This window comes from Fibroporia radiculosa (assembly GCF_000313525.1).
Source record: "Fibroporia radiculosa TFFH 294 genomic supercontigs, scaffold2705, whole genome shotgun sequence".
Lineage (NCBI taxonomy): Eukaryota > Fungi > Basidiomycota > Agaricomycetes > Polyporales > Fibroporiaceae > Fibroporia > Fibroporia radiculosa.
Window position 1 is genome coordinate 1 of NW_012133655.1, and position 12090 is coordinate 12090.

A 12090-nucleotide genomic window follows, 5' to 3' on the forward strand; every position below is an offset into this window, starting at 1 on the left:
GCGCCCAAAAGTGCATCTGCGGCGCAGAACTTTCTGCGAGCCCAGCTGCGGCAACTTTGAACTTCCCTAGTATTGGTTATTGAGGCGTGCAGCAACTGAGGCCATCGAGCAATAGCCTCCAAAGTATGCACGGGCACTACGGTAAGAAATCGACGGCATGAAGTGGGGATGCAGCGAATACTCAGCAGACGCGCGTGAGAAGGCTTGACGGTGACACCCGGTAACGCCTTTCTCTTGGTCCCTCCCAAGCTCCATTATGCACTGCCGTCCGTGGCATCTCTCATCTATCTGGTATCAACAATAACTCAACTATGAACAGAACACACCTGGAAAGTATGAAATGGTCCTGTTTCCTGCTTGTCGAGCTTGGTATTGACTGGACTTCGATGATCTGATTATCCCTTGCTAGACCTTTTTGGTTATGAGGAGTTCGAAGAGGGTAGATCTGGAACACTTGGCTTATCATGTGGGCGAAAAGTGTATTTTAATGAAGCTCGACGAAGGGAATTACATCAAGCCTCGTGTTGCAAATATGTTGCTCCTCTCCCACCTCACAGGAACCTTCCTGGAGTATTCAACATGTCCAGCTACATGTTGCTTGGCCGGCTACGAGGTCCATGGGATCTAGTAGCCCATGAAGCGTGAAGATGCGGAAGTGAGGCAGGTGTGCTTATTTGCTATTTGGTGCGGTTTACCCTCTCTTCTTTCTTACACACTGTCTAACAATACATCACGAATACAATACATGTATGCTCATGCGTCGTCCATTTATCCCGCTCGTGGTACATAAGATAGTTCGATGAGAGAAGGGACACCATTGCACCCATATCCTCTTGCCTTGGAACCAGAGTTCTAAGACTTGAACTCGGCGATGCGAGTTTGCTTTCACCGAGGGTCATGTCCTACTGTTAAATGTACGTTGACAGTTCACAGATGCTCGTCACAAGGGAACTATCACGCCGTATTACCACTTGTCGGTCTTCTATCGAACGAGTCCACATCTTTTGCCAGCATGGATCTGGCTAAATAGCCGATGCATGCAGGCTGGGGGTGGTTATGGTCTCGAGCGGTTTTGAATGCCCTCAAAGTTTGTAGTTGTTAGTGATAGTCGTCTTGGCGGTTTATGTTTTTCATATTTGCTGTTGGAAACAATTCGCTTTCGAGGAATGTAATGATGATTGACTTGTGTCTCACAGAACGATTATTTCGTTTAGGGTATTTTGCGATAGTTTGTACAGTTTGAGGACCAGGATCAAACCCTATTGTGCGAGACTTCCGCCAGACGGCGTTATAGCCCGTTCCGGAGTCCTAGAATCAGACAGGCGTATAGCTCGCTCACTCATGTGCATGAATTTTGAATGGTCTTGGGCCAAGGGATCTAGAGACAACATCTCCAACAGTCTCGCAATTCCGAACGTTTGGTCGACAGCAGAGAGATTCCATCAGACGGTGCGTGGTAATCACTACTTGAAATGGTTATCTTATAACTCTAATGTGCAGGGGTCGCACATGAGTCCACGAGGCGAGTTGTTGCTAGCTTCTTGACGACGCGCAAGCTCTTCCGATATTCCGTTGCACCATTTCTACGACAATGTCTCGTGGCAATAATCCTGATAATCCCCGTCTTCAACGACTAAACAAACTCTTACATTCGATTTCGTGCGGACAGGCGATTCTAAGTCCACGGAATGGTTCCCAGTTCCTTGAGGCGATCTTTTCTCAGCCGGACCCTGCTGCCTGTATTAGCAGGCTGATTGGAAGCCGACAAGGCCTGTTGTCTATTCAAGCTGTAATGCGCTTTGATCTCCGCACAGAGTTCCTGAACGGTCATGCTTCCAATTTTATTCTTTATCTCAGAGCGCCCGTTCTTCAACAAATTGGAGGAGGGTCCTTCCTTCAGCAAATTCTTGATGCTGTTGTTGATCCCCCAATTTTCTGGAACGCATTTGTGGAGGAATTTCGGCAAGGAAGGTTGCAGGGGGAGGGTGAACTTGCTTTCGCATGGCTTCTGCGACAGCTAGTCATGCTTCCCGTAGAGAAGGCTGGTCCATACCGCGAGGTTGCTCAGGATCCTGCAGTGTTAGACCGACTGCTCTCCGCATCGCAGCCAGAGCTGGTAGCTATTGGGCAGAAAATCAAAGATATCCTGTCTACATTCAATCCGGCGATCCCAGACGATATAGGCTTTACTCCCGGGGGAAGACATGACAACGATTTCGCCGATTTCAGGAGCATATCTGTTCTTCCTACGGCTGACGAAATTACATCGAAGGAACGAGCCTTTTTGCGCCCGAGGGCTTTCCTAGAGGACCCAGAGACTCACGAACATCGTATTGCTACGTACCTGGACAATCAGTATCGTCTTTTGCGTGAAGACATGATTTACGAAATGCGCGATGAAATCCGGATTATTTTTGGAGAGAAGAAGGGGAAGCACAGGGGTGTTGTGATTGATTCATTGAAGCTCCTTGGTGTCAACTGTGGACCGGAGGGGAAAAGAGTTCGGTGGGGACTGCGATTTGAATGTGGTCATGATCTCTGGCCACTGTCGAAGAAGAAGACGCTGAAGGGCCGCAAGGCAATTCTTCAGGATGAAGGACGTAATCTCCTTCGTCATCAATCGCTCACCTGCCTAATGGTTGGACGCGAAATTGTTGCATTTCCATCAGTGATGCGAGATGAAGATCTTCTAGCACAAAATCCCCCGATTATTTTGCTTTCGTTCACGAATGAAGCTAGCCTTAAGAAAGCGCTTCTTAAGCTCAAGAACGCCAAACAAATTCAACTCGTTCAGATCAACACTGCCGTTTTCGCGTATGAGCCTGTCTTGAGGGCTCTCCAGGAAACGATCAGCGTCCCCCTTGCACCGGAAATTCTGTCATGGACAGACGACAGTGACTTATTTCCCCCTCCTTTGTATCCAGAGGCAATCATTGAATCTTTACGAGAGGATCCGCATCAAGACCTTCGGGCGTTGCTGAACATAAAGCAGGCAAAGCCGATCCGGCTGGATGTCTCACAGTCAACGTCCCTCCTCTCCGCTCTTACTCAACGGGTATCCTTGATACAAGGTCCTCCTGGTGAGTTCTGATGCAGCGGATGTATCTAATACTCCTAACAAAAAATATGCAGGTACAGGGAAGTCATTCATCGGTGCTCTCCATGCGAAGATTCTTCACGAATCGACCGCAGCCAAAATTCTCGTTGTTTGCTACACAAACCATGCATTGGATCAATTTCTCGAAGACCTTCTTGATATCGGTCTACCTGAGGACTGTATGGTTCGCTTAGGAAGCCAGTCCACTTCCCGGACGGCACCGCTGTCTCTCCAGAGCCAAAAACGGGCCTTCAAGATGACGCGTACAGATTGGGATTGCGTCAACAAGTTCAGATCCAGTACGGAAATACTTGCAAAGGCTCTCGAGCACGAGTTCGTCCAGTATGGCCATCCTGTCCCCAACTATCGCGATGTGCTTGAGTATCTGGAGTTTGAGGAGCCAACCTATCATGAAGCATTCACTATACCTGTCGAAGATGGAGATATGAAACGTGTGGATAGGCAGGGAAATCAGATCAAACCGCACTATTTGCTTCATCAATGGGTCAAGGGTTGGAATGCGGGGATTTTCAAGGACTCCCCCCACGTTCAGAAGTCGGCTGATATTTGGGCCATGTCGTACGAAGCACGACAGAGCCTTTACTCCCGCTGGAGCTTTGAAATACTCAAACAGCAGGCTGACCTCATATGCAATATTACTGGGCAGTATGGTGATGCTCTTAATTCGATAGATCGCATCTTCGACCAGAATACAGTCGCCGTCCTAAAATCTAAAAGGATAATTGGCTGTACCACAACTGCAGCAGCAAAATACAGGCTGCCGATCCAGGCGGCGTCGCCAGATGTCGTACTAGTTGAAGAAGCCGGGGAGATACTGGAAAGCCATGTCTTGACGTCCTTGGGCCCGGAAACAAAACACCTGGTCCTCATTGGTGATCACCGGTACGTGACCTTGAATTTATCTTTTGGGATTATTCTGACATTGTCAATCCAGACAGCTACGACCAAAAGTGAATAATTACTTCCTTACAGTCGAAAAGGGGAATGGCTATGACCTCAACATGTCTATGTTCGAACGGCTCGTTCGCTCGGGCTATCCACACAGTACCTTGAGCCAGCAACATCGAATGCGCCCAGAAATTTCATCTCTCGTTCGACGTCTGACTTATCCAGATCTTGTCGACGCAGACGACACCCTCAATCGACCTAATCTCCGTGGTCTGCAGGATAATATTGTGTTCATCAGCCACGCATCACCTGAAGATGATAATGCGCACCTCAGAGATAATGCAAGAGACGTGTTCGCCACTTCCTCGAAGCGGAATATGTTTGAAGCGGAGATGACACTCAAAACCGTCAAGTATCTAGGACAACAGGGCTACGGTACGGATAAAATCGTAATACTTACTCCGTATCTCGGACAAATGTTCCTCCTGAGAGAGATGCTCAAGAAGGATAATGATCCTGTCCTCAATGATCTCGATTCATATGATCTGGTTCATGCAGGACTTGTCACGGAGGCCGCAGCAAACATCTCGAAGCAAGCGATCCGTCTAGCAACTATTGGTAAGAAAGCTCTGTCCCGCATGTGCTCTACTAAACTATGCTTTGTAGACAATTATCAAGGAGAGGAAAGCGAGATCGTCATCTGCTGTCTTACTAGGAGCAACAGCGATCATGAAATTGGCTTCATGTCGTCACCGGAGCGTCTGAACGTACTGCTCTCGCGCGCCCGGGACGGGCTTATCTTGATGGGCAATGCAGAAACATTTATGGGCGCGCGTAGAGGAAAAGAGCTCTGGACACAGCTGTTCGATTTGTTGAAGGGCGGGCGACATATTTATGATGGCTTACCTGTCAAATGTGAACGACATCCTCATCGGCTCGCAACGCTGAGGAATCCTGCAGATTTCGATAATCTGGCACCGGATGGCGGATGCCAGGAGCCATGGTAGGTTTCCGTAGATTCTGAGCAATTGGGTCAATGTATTAACCTATTCCTCTTGTATAGCGGCACTATTCTAAGCTGCAGGATTCACACGTGCCCTTCCAAATGTCACCAGTTGTCTGACCACTCAAAGATGCTGTGTGAGAAGGTCATTAGCGATATTTGTTCTAACGGACACCCTCTCTCTTGGAAGTGTCACAAAGATAGACCTACACAATGCAAGCAGTGCGATAAAGAAGCGAAGGCAGCAGAAAAGCTTCGGCAAAAACAATTTGCAGAGCAGCAAAGACGGGAAGCTGAAGAACAAGAGCACGCGCGGCAACTCGCAAGATTAGAGGAGGAGATTGAGAAACAGACGCAGTTAATCCGAGATCGTCAAATTGCTGCCGACAGGGCGAATGCTCTCCGACAGAAGGAAGCCGACCTCGCAGCTATTTCCTCTCTTGCGGCTCAGAGAACCACTGGTCCCGCATCTCAAGGCGACCTTTCTGCAGGATCTGAGAATGGCCAGAACGCGCCAAACATTAATAATGTAGCCCCCGATTCTTCGAGTCAGCCAAGCGAAGGCGACGTGAAGGAAGATGGCCCTCCTTTGTCCGAGACCCCCATGTCTACGTCCTCAGAAACCGACGCTTTGGCCATAGAGCCCTCCCCGTCGGAGAAGGAGTGGGAGAGACAGAAATCGGTCGAAGGAGTTTCTAATACCTCTATTGACGCTATCATGGCGATGACTGGGCTCGAAGATGTCAAGGCGCAAGTATTGGAGATCAAGGATAAAATTGATGTAACTCAACGACAGGGCACATCACTCACAGACGAGCGATTCAACATTGTTCTCCTGGGAAACCCCGGGACAGGTGAGTGTTTCTTGAGCTACCCCATTACTACAATTACAGAGATATATATCAGGGAAAACTACGATTGCAAGGCACTATGCGAAATTTTTGGCGTCAGTTCAAGTACTTCCTGGAATCGCATTTATAGAGACGACGGGTTCTCGTTTGGCGAATGATGGCGTCCCAGGCGCTAAGAAGCAGATCGAAGAAATCCTAAATGCGGGCGGTGGAGCACTGTTCATTGACGAGGCTTATCAGCTCACCGGTTCGCACAACTTTCAAGGGGGGCAAGTACTAGATTTCTTGCTTGCCGAGATGGAGAACAATGTCGGCAAGATTGTTTTCATCCTCGCAGGATATAGCAAACAAATGGAGAAATTCTTTGAGCACAATCCTGGCTTGCCAAGTCGAGTTCCTTATACCTTGCGCTTTGCCGATTACACTAATGTAGAGCTACGATTGATGTTCGAGAGAATGCTGAAGAAAAAGTACGACCGGAGAATGAAGATAGAAAACGGATATCAAGGGCTCTTCGTCAGGATTGCCATACGACGGCTAGGTCGCGGGCGGGGACGCGAAGGATTTGGGAATGCACGGGCATTGGAAAACTTGAAGGCGAAGGTAACAGGGCGACAGGCAAGACGATTGGCGATTGAACGCAAGCAAGGTCGGCGTCCAGACGACTTCCTACTCACCAAGGAGGACCTCATAGGGCCTGATCCGTCCCAAGTAACACATAGCAGTGCCGCGTGGAAGGAGTTGAGTGGGTTGATCGGACTGGAGGCGGTCAAGAATTCTGTGCGAAGTATGCTGGAAAGCATCACCCTGAACTACAAACGAGAGTTAGCAGAGAAGGAGCCGGTGCAGGTATCCCTTAATCGAGTATTCCTTGGCTCTCCAGGTACAGGAAAGACCACGGTAGCCAAATTGTATGGTCAAATACTTGCAGATTTGAGTCTTCTCAGCGATGGTGAAGGTATGCATGTTCTCATGATCCCTGGAGGTTCTTCTAATATTCTGATGGTGCTCGACCAAAGTTGTGGTAAAGAATCCTGCAGATTTCATCGGCTCGGTTCTTGGGGAGTCAGAGAGTAAAACGAAAGCGATACTTGCTGCCACAGTAGGCAAAACGCTAGTGATCGATGAGGTAAGCCAACTCAGTGTCGACATCTTTCTGAATCTAAGAGCATCGGAATGTAGGCGTATATGCTATACGGTGGGGGTACAAAGGGTGCTGGGCAACACACAGACATTTACAAGACGGCGGTCATCGACACAATCGTTGCCGAAGTCCAAAGCACTCCAGGAGAAGATAGATGTGTACTATTACTCGGCTATCGAGAACAGATTGAAGATATGTTTCAGGTGAGATAGCGTGTTCGACCAAAGAGTCGCGGATTTTTTTTAGTTGATACATCGTTATCGAAATCTTAGAATGTCAACCCTGGTTTGGCCAGACGGTTTGCAATAGAAGATGCATTCCATTTCGACGATTTCGACGATTCTGACCTACGCAAGATCCTGGATCTGAAGCTTAAGAAGCAGAATCTGGGTGCCACAGATCATGCCAAACACGTCGCCATTGCCGTTCTCAGTCGCCTTCGGAATCGTCCAAATTTTGGAAACGCAGGCGAGGTTGAGAACTTGTTAGGACAAGCCAAAGGTCGGTATCAACTACGCCTGACCTCCGTCCCTGTGAATCAAAGACCGTTCGACATTGTTTTCGAGCCGCAAGACTTCGACCCCAATTTCGACCGTGATGCTCGGGCGTCCGCTAATTTGCGAGACTTGTTCCGAGACGTGGTGGGATGCGACAACATTGTCACAAAATTGAGCGGATATCAAGAGACCGCACGAAAGATGAAAGCTCGCGATATGGACCCTCGAGGGCAAATCCCGACCAATTTCGTCATGAAAGGACCTCCAGGTATGTTGTTTATGTCAGAATAAGCGACATTACTGAGTAGCTTTGGTTGCATATTCAAGGGACAGGTAAGACCACCACTGCGCGAAAGCTGGGACAAGTCTTCTACGACATGGGATTCCTGTCATCGTCGGAAGTGGTTGAATGTTCGGCGTCTGATCTCGTCGGCCAATATGTGGGACATACAGGTCCGAAGACGAAGGCGCTGCTAGAGAAAGCTCTTGGTCGAGTTCTTTTCGTTGATGAGGCATACAGGCTTGGCGACGGTCCATTTGCGAAAGAGGCGATTGATGAACTTGTCAGCGTCCTGACACAACCAAAGTTTCACCAGAAAGTCGTCGTCGTCCTTGCCGGTTACGATGCGGACATGAACAGATTGATGGCAATCAACTCTGGGCTTTCGAGCCGTTTCTCGGAGGAGCTGGTCTTCACACACATGAGCCCTCAGCATTGTCTCCAAATTCTCAAAGCCCAGCTTACCGCAAAGAAAGTTCAGCTGAAGGCACTGGAGCATTCATCCTCGAGTGGGTATCAATCCATGGTGCGGCTTCTCGAACAGCTATCAGCCTTTCCATCGTGGGGAAATGCTCGAGACGTAGGAACCCTAGCCAAACAGATGATTTCACTTGTCTTCACGAGGCCCTCGGATGAGTCCGACGACTCTTCGGAATTGACTTTGACGACGGACGAAGCGATAGGCTGCATGGAGACCATGCTAGCGGAGCGCCGCGCGCGCACCGCCCACGTCTCAAAACTGCCGCAAGTTCAGCTGGATATGCCATCAGCAAGCGCGCCTCCCCCGCCTACAGCTGCCCCTTCCATCAGCACGACGCACACGACCAGACAGCCCTCTCCAGAGCGAAACGCACAGCACAAGGCACCTCCGCCTGATGACGCCGCTGAGGAACGCGACCCAGGCGTTCCGGACCACATATGGCAGAAGCTTCAGGAAGACAAGCTTGCGGCGGAACTTGCGAACAAAAGGCTGACAGAGGAGCTCGTACGCATGACCCGGGAGCTCGAGGAGACGAAACGGAAGGAAGCAGAGGAGCGGGAGCGTATCAGACAACTGGAAGAAACTCGGGCCCGGGATGCTGCTGAGGAAGATAAGCGCAAGCGTAAACTGGAAGCAGCTCGCTTGCGGGAGCTGGCTGCAAGGGAAAAGCGGGCGAGAGAGGAGGCTGCACGCAGGGCGATGATGGAAGCAGAGGCTCAGCGAAGGAAACAGGAGGCGAAAGCACAGGCGGCTCTTCGCCAAATGGGCGTATGCGTGGCGGGATACAGGTGGATCAAGCAGGAGGGGGGATACAGGTGTGCTGGTGGATCGCATTTCGTTTCGGATGGTGCATTGGGGATCTAGTTTAGGATGCTGACAAGGCTCGAAAAACTTATTCATGGTCGCTGCGGCGCGCCGAAGGTGTGTTCAAGTAGATACGTCATATCTCCTTTAACTTGTTCGTGAACATGACCCTCCTGGATGCGTTTGTGCTCGGGGTATGCGCTATTCAATATAATACCATGGTTCATACAATGTGAACGTCCACGTTGCTGTACAACAATACATTCATTACACGCCGAGCCAGACAACAAACAAGTAGAATCTGTCTCGGGCCCTATACCTTCTCATCAACGGAGTCCTCATGCTCGTGTATTTCGTGCTATGGGCGCAACTACGTGAGAACCCAAGCAGGCCCGGGTGAACACTCACCTTAGCCTCGGCCTTGACATCCTCAAGCGTCTTCTTCCCAACATCCCTTGTGACGCGCCAAGCGGCGAACGCGTGTCCTTGCGCGAACACGTCCTCGACCTCTTCCAGCGTACGCTGCGCCGTTTCCGGAAAACAGAAGAAGATGTGGATAAAGGCCTACAGGGCGGGGCGTCAGCGAGCCTGCCGCGCGAGCGCGTTCGAGGCGCAGGCGATGCACACACCGCAAAGTTGAACGTGCCGAAGATGAAGTAGGTCTTGTATGCGATCGTGGACAGGCTGGGCGGCACCGCCCACGCGAGCGCGAAGTTGAACACCCAGTTGACGGCTGCGTGTGCGCCGTGAGCGTTGTGACAGCGCGGCCCGACGACAACTTGCCTGTGGCCACAGAGACCGCTTTTGCGCGGACGCGCATCGGGAATATTTCTGCGGGGTATGTCCACGATACCTGCAACACATGCGGACGTGAGTGAGCCTCCCTCCCCACAGGCCTACGGCCCACACACCGGTCCCATGGTGATCGCAAAACTAGAGCGGCGGCACGTAAGTGGTGTCCCCGAGCGCGAGCGCGTACTGAGAACGTACCTGCACACAAACAAGTACGAGCAGACAATGATCGCCTTCGTGGCGTGGTCATTTCCGGTGAGGACCCACACACCTGTGCGATCATCCCGCATGTGAGCAACGTCAGGGCCAGACTGGGTGCACAATGCGTCTCACGCGATTGGGCGCCTTCGACCTCGCCCCAGTGGCCAAAGTGGCCCTGGAGCCCGCCCACTAGCATGAGCCAGAACCCCATGAGCATGGTCCCGGTGAGCAGCATCGGGCGGCGGCCCCATTTGTCGATGTATATGATCGCGGGCACTGCAAACGGTGATGCGTGCGTTTCAGCGGCGAGGGAAGAAGGTATACTACGGAAGACTGACCGGTCAGGGCGACGTTGAGAACGTACTGCACGGAGTCGGCGATGAGGTTCGCTCGTCGGCCTGTGAGCCCGGCGCCCTCGAAGACGTAGATGATGTAGTACCTAAGACCGACGGGCAGAGGGTTCGAGTGCACCATCAAAATGCACCACGAGCGGAGACACGCACATCAGGATGTTCATCCCGGACAGCTGGCTCCACATCTGGAGCGCACAGCCGAGCGTGACGCGGCGGAAGATGCCAGGCTTGAACAAGTCCCTGTAGCTCTTCGCCCCCTGCTCGCGCTCGAGTGCCACCTGTTCCTGAATTTCGTGGTACTCGAGCTGGACAAGGGAGTTGTTCGGGTCTCCCCCGCCGTGCAAGTCCGCGAGGATGGTGAGGGCCTCCTCTGGGCTGTAAACCTACAGTCACGTCGTGCATCCCGATGGCTGCCCGAACACTACGTACCGGCTGTGGTCGATGAGCCATCTGGGGCTCTGTAGTCCCGGGTGAGTTGGCGGACGAATGACAGAGGGCATATCCGTACCTCGGGGAAGAGCATCATACCTAGGGAGAGGATGATGGCCGGAATCATTTGCAGACCCCACGGAATCCGAAATGACGCCTTGCCGTTGATGTACGAGCACCCAAATTCGACAAAGTATTGGATCAAGATACCCCACGTAGTAGCCCTGTCGTGAACAAATCACAGTGAGCGCGGAGACGCGGGGGAAGCGAGGTATCGGTGCTAAAAGAGAAGCGCAGCGTTCTCGGAGCCGTGGCCGACCCATCTGCGCTCGTGCCCAAAAGTGCAAAAGCGCGTACCATTGTTGCATCGACACGAGGCGTCCACGGATCGCGGGCGCGGTGATCTCGGACTGGTAGATGGGGACGATGGACGACGCGATGCCGACCGCGAGGCCGGACACGATCCGGCCCACGACGAGCATGCCGCGGTTCTGCGCAAAACGAAAACGGCGCGTGAGCGGCCCCGGCGGGCGGACGGGTGCCCTCGCTCACCACGCTCGCGCACTGCAGGATGCTCCCGACGACCCAGATCCAGCCGCTGAGGATGACGGTCTGCTTCCTGCCAAAACGGTCCGCGAGCTTCGTCACGGCCAGCGCGCCGACGAAGGAGCCGGCAGGCATCGCGGCCACGATGGCGCCCTGTGCATTCGACGAGGGGTATCCGAACTGGATCTGATAGGCAGGGTTCTGCCGGAGGGGCGCGATGAGCCATCCGTCGGCTGCGCGCAGCCAGCGAGAGGGGGGGGGGAGACGCTCACATTGAGAACCCCGGACATGGACGAGATGTCCAGTCCAAAGAGGCCGCCGCCGATGCATGCAAAGGAGCCTGGACGACGCGGTGGGTTTATTGACGAGCCGGGCGGGCAGGCCGACAAAGGCGTACGCACCGACGATGTACTGTTTCCCCCGAGATCGGATGCGTCAGTCCCATGACGAGCGCACAGCAGGCCGACGACCTACCGGATTCGCCGCGATCGCGGCGCTGTACTGACCGCACACGACAGGGTGCACCGGAGGCAGTTAGCGCGAGGGGGGCGCAGTACAGCGCGGGGAAGCACGTACACCTTTGCCCATGGTCGCACACACAGGAACGGGACCGGTGTGGGGTAGTCGAGGAAGGACAGAGGCACGCCGTGTCCCCGTGGGGTCCGGGTATATATAACCGAAAACGCAGGGGGGGGGGGGGGGG

At 52.4% G+C, this 12090-nt stretch overlaps 2 protein-coding genes across 2 annotated transcripts; one reads left to right on the forward strand and one right to left on the reverse strand.

Moving 5' to 3' along the window:
- Positions 1–1591: 1591 nt before the first annotated feature.
- Positions 1592–9126, forward strand: FIBRA_08761 (uncharacterized protein; the record flags this gene model as incomplete). Its single annotated transcript, XM_012330385.1, has 10 exons — positions 1592–3080; positions 3133–4000; positions 4053–4624; positions 4673–5009; positions 5070–5863; positions 5916–6818; positions 6880–6989; positions 7043–7207; positions 7277–7769; positions 7829–9126. 10 exons carry the CDS (start codon positions 1592–1594, stop codon positions 9124–9126), a joined length of 7029 nt encoding a protein of 2342 aa, XP_012185775.1.
- Positions 9127–9379: 253 nt separating this feature from the next.
- FIBRA_08762 (uncharacterized protein) lies at positions 9380–11975 on the reverse strand (the record flags this gene model as incomplete). Its single annotated transcript, XM_012330386.1, has 16 exons — positions 9380–9424; positions 9475–9630; positions 9696–9919; positions 9974–9999; positions 10057–10129; positions 10192–10335; positions 10398–10498; positions 10563–10787; positions 10842–10870; positions 10921–11065; positions 11199–11332; positions 11394–11588; positions 11660–11727; positions 11789–11798; positions 11862–11888; positions 11964–11975. 16 exons carry the CDS (start codon positions 11973–11975, stop codon positions 9380–9382), a joined length of 1614 nt encoding a protein of 537 aa, XP_012185776.1.
- Between the last annotated feature and the right edge of the window lie 115 nt (positions 11976–12090).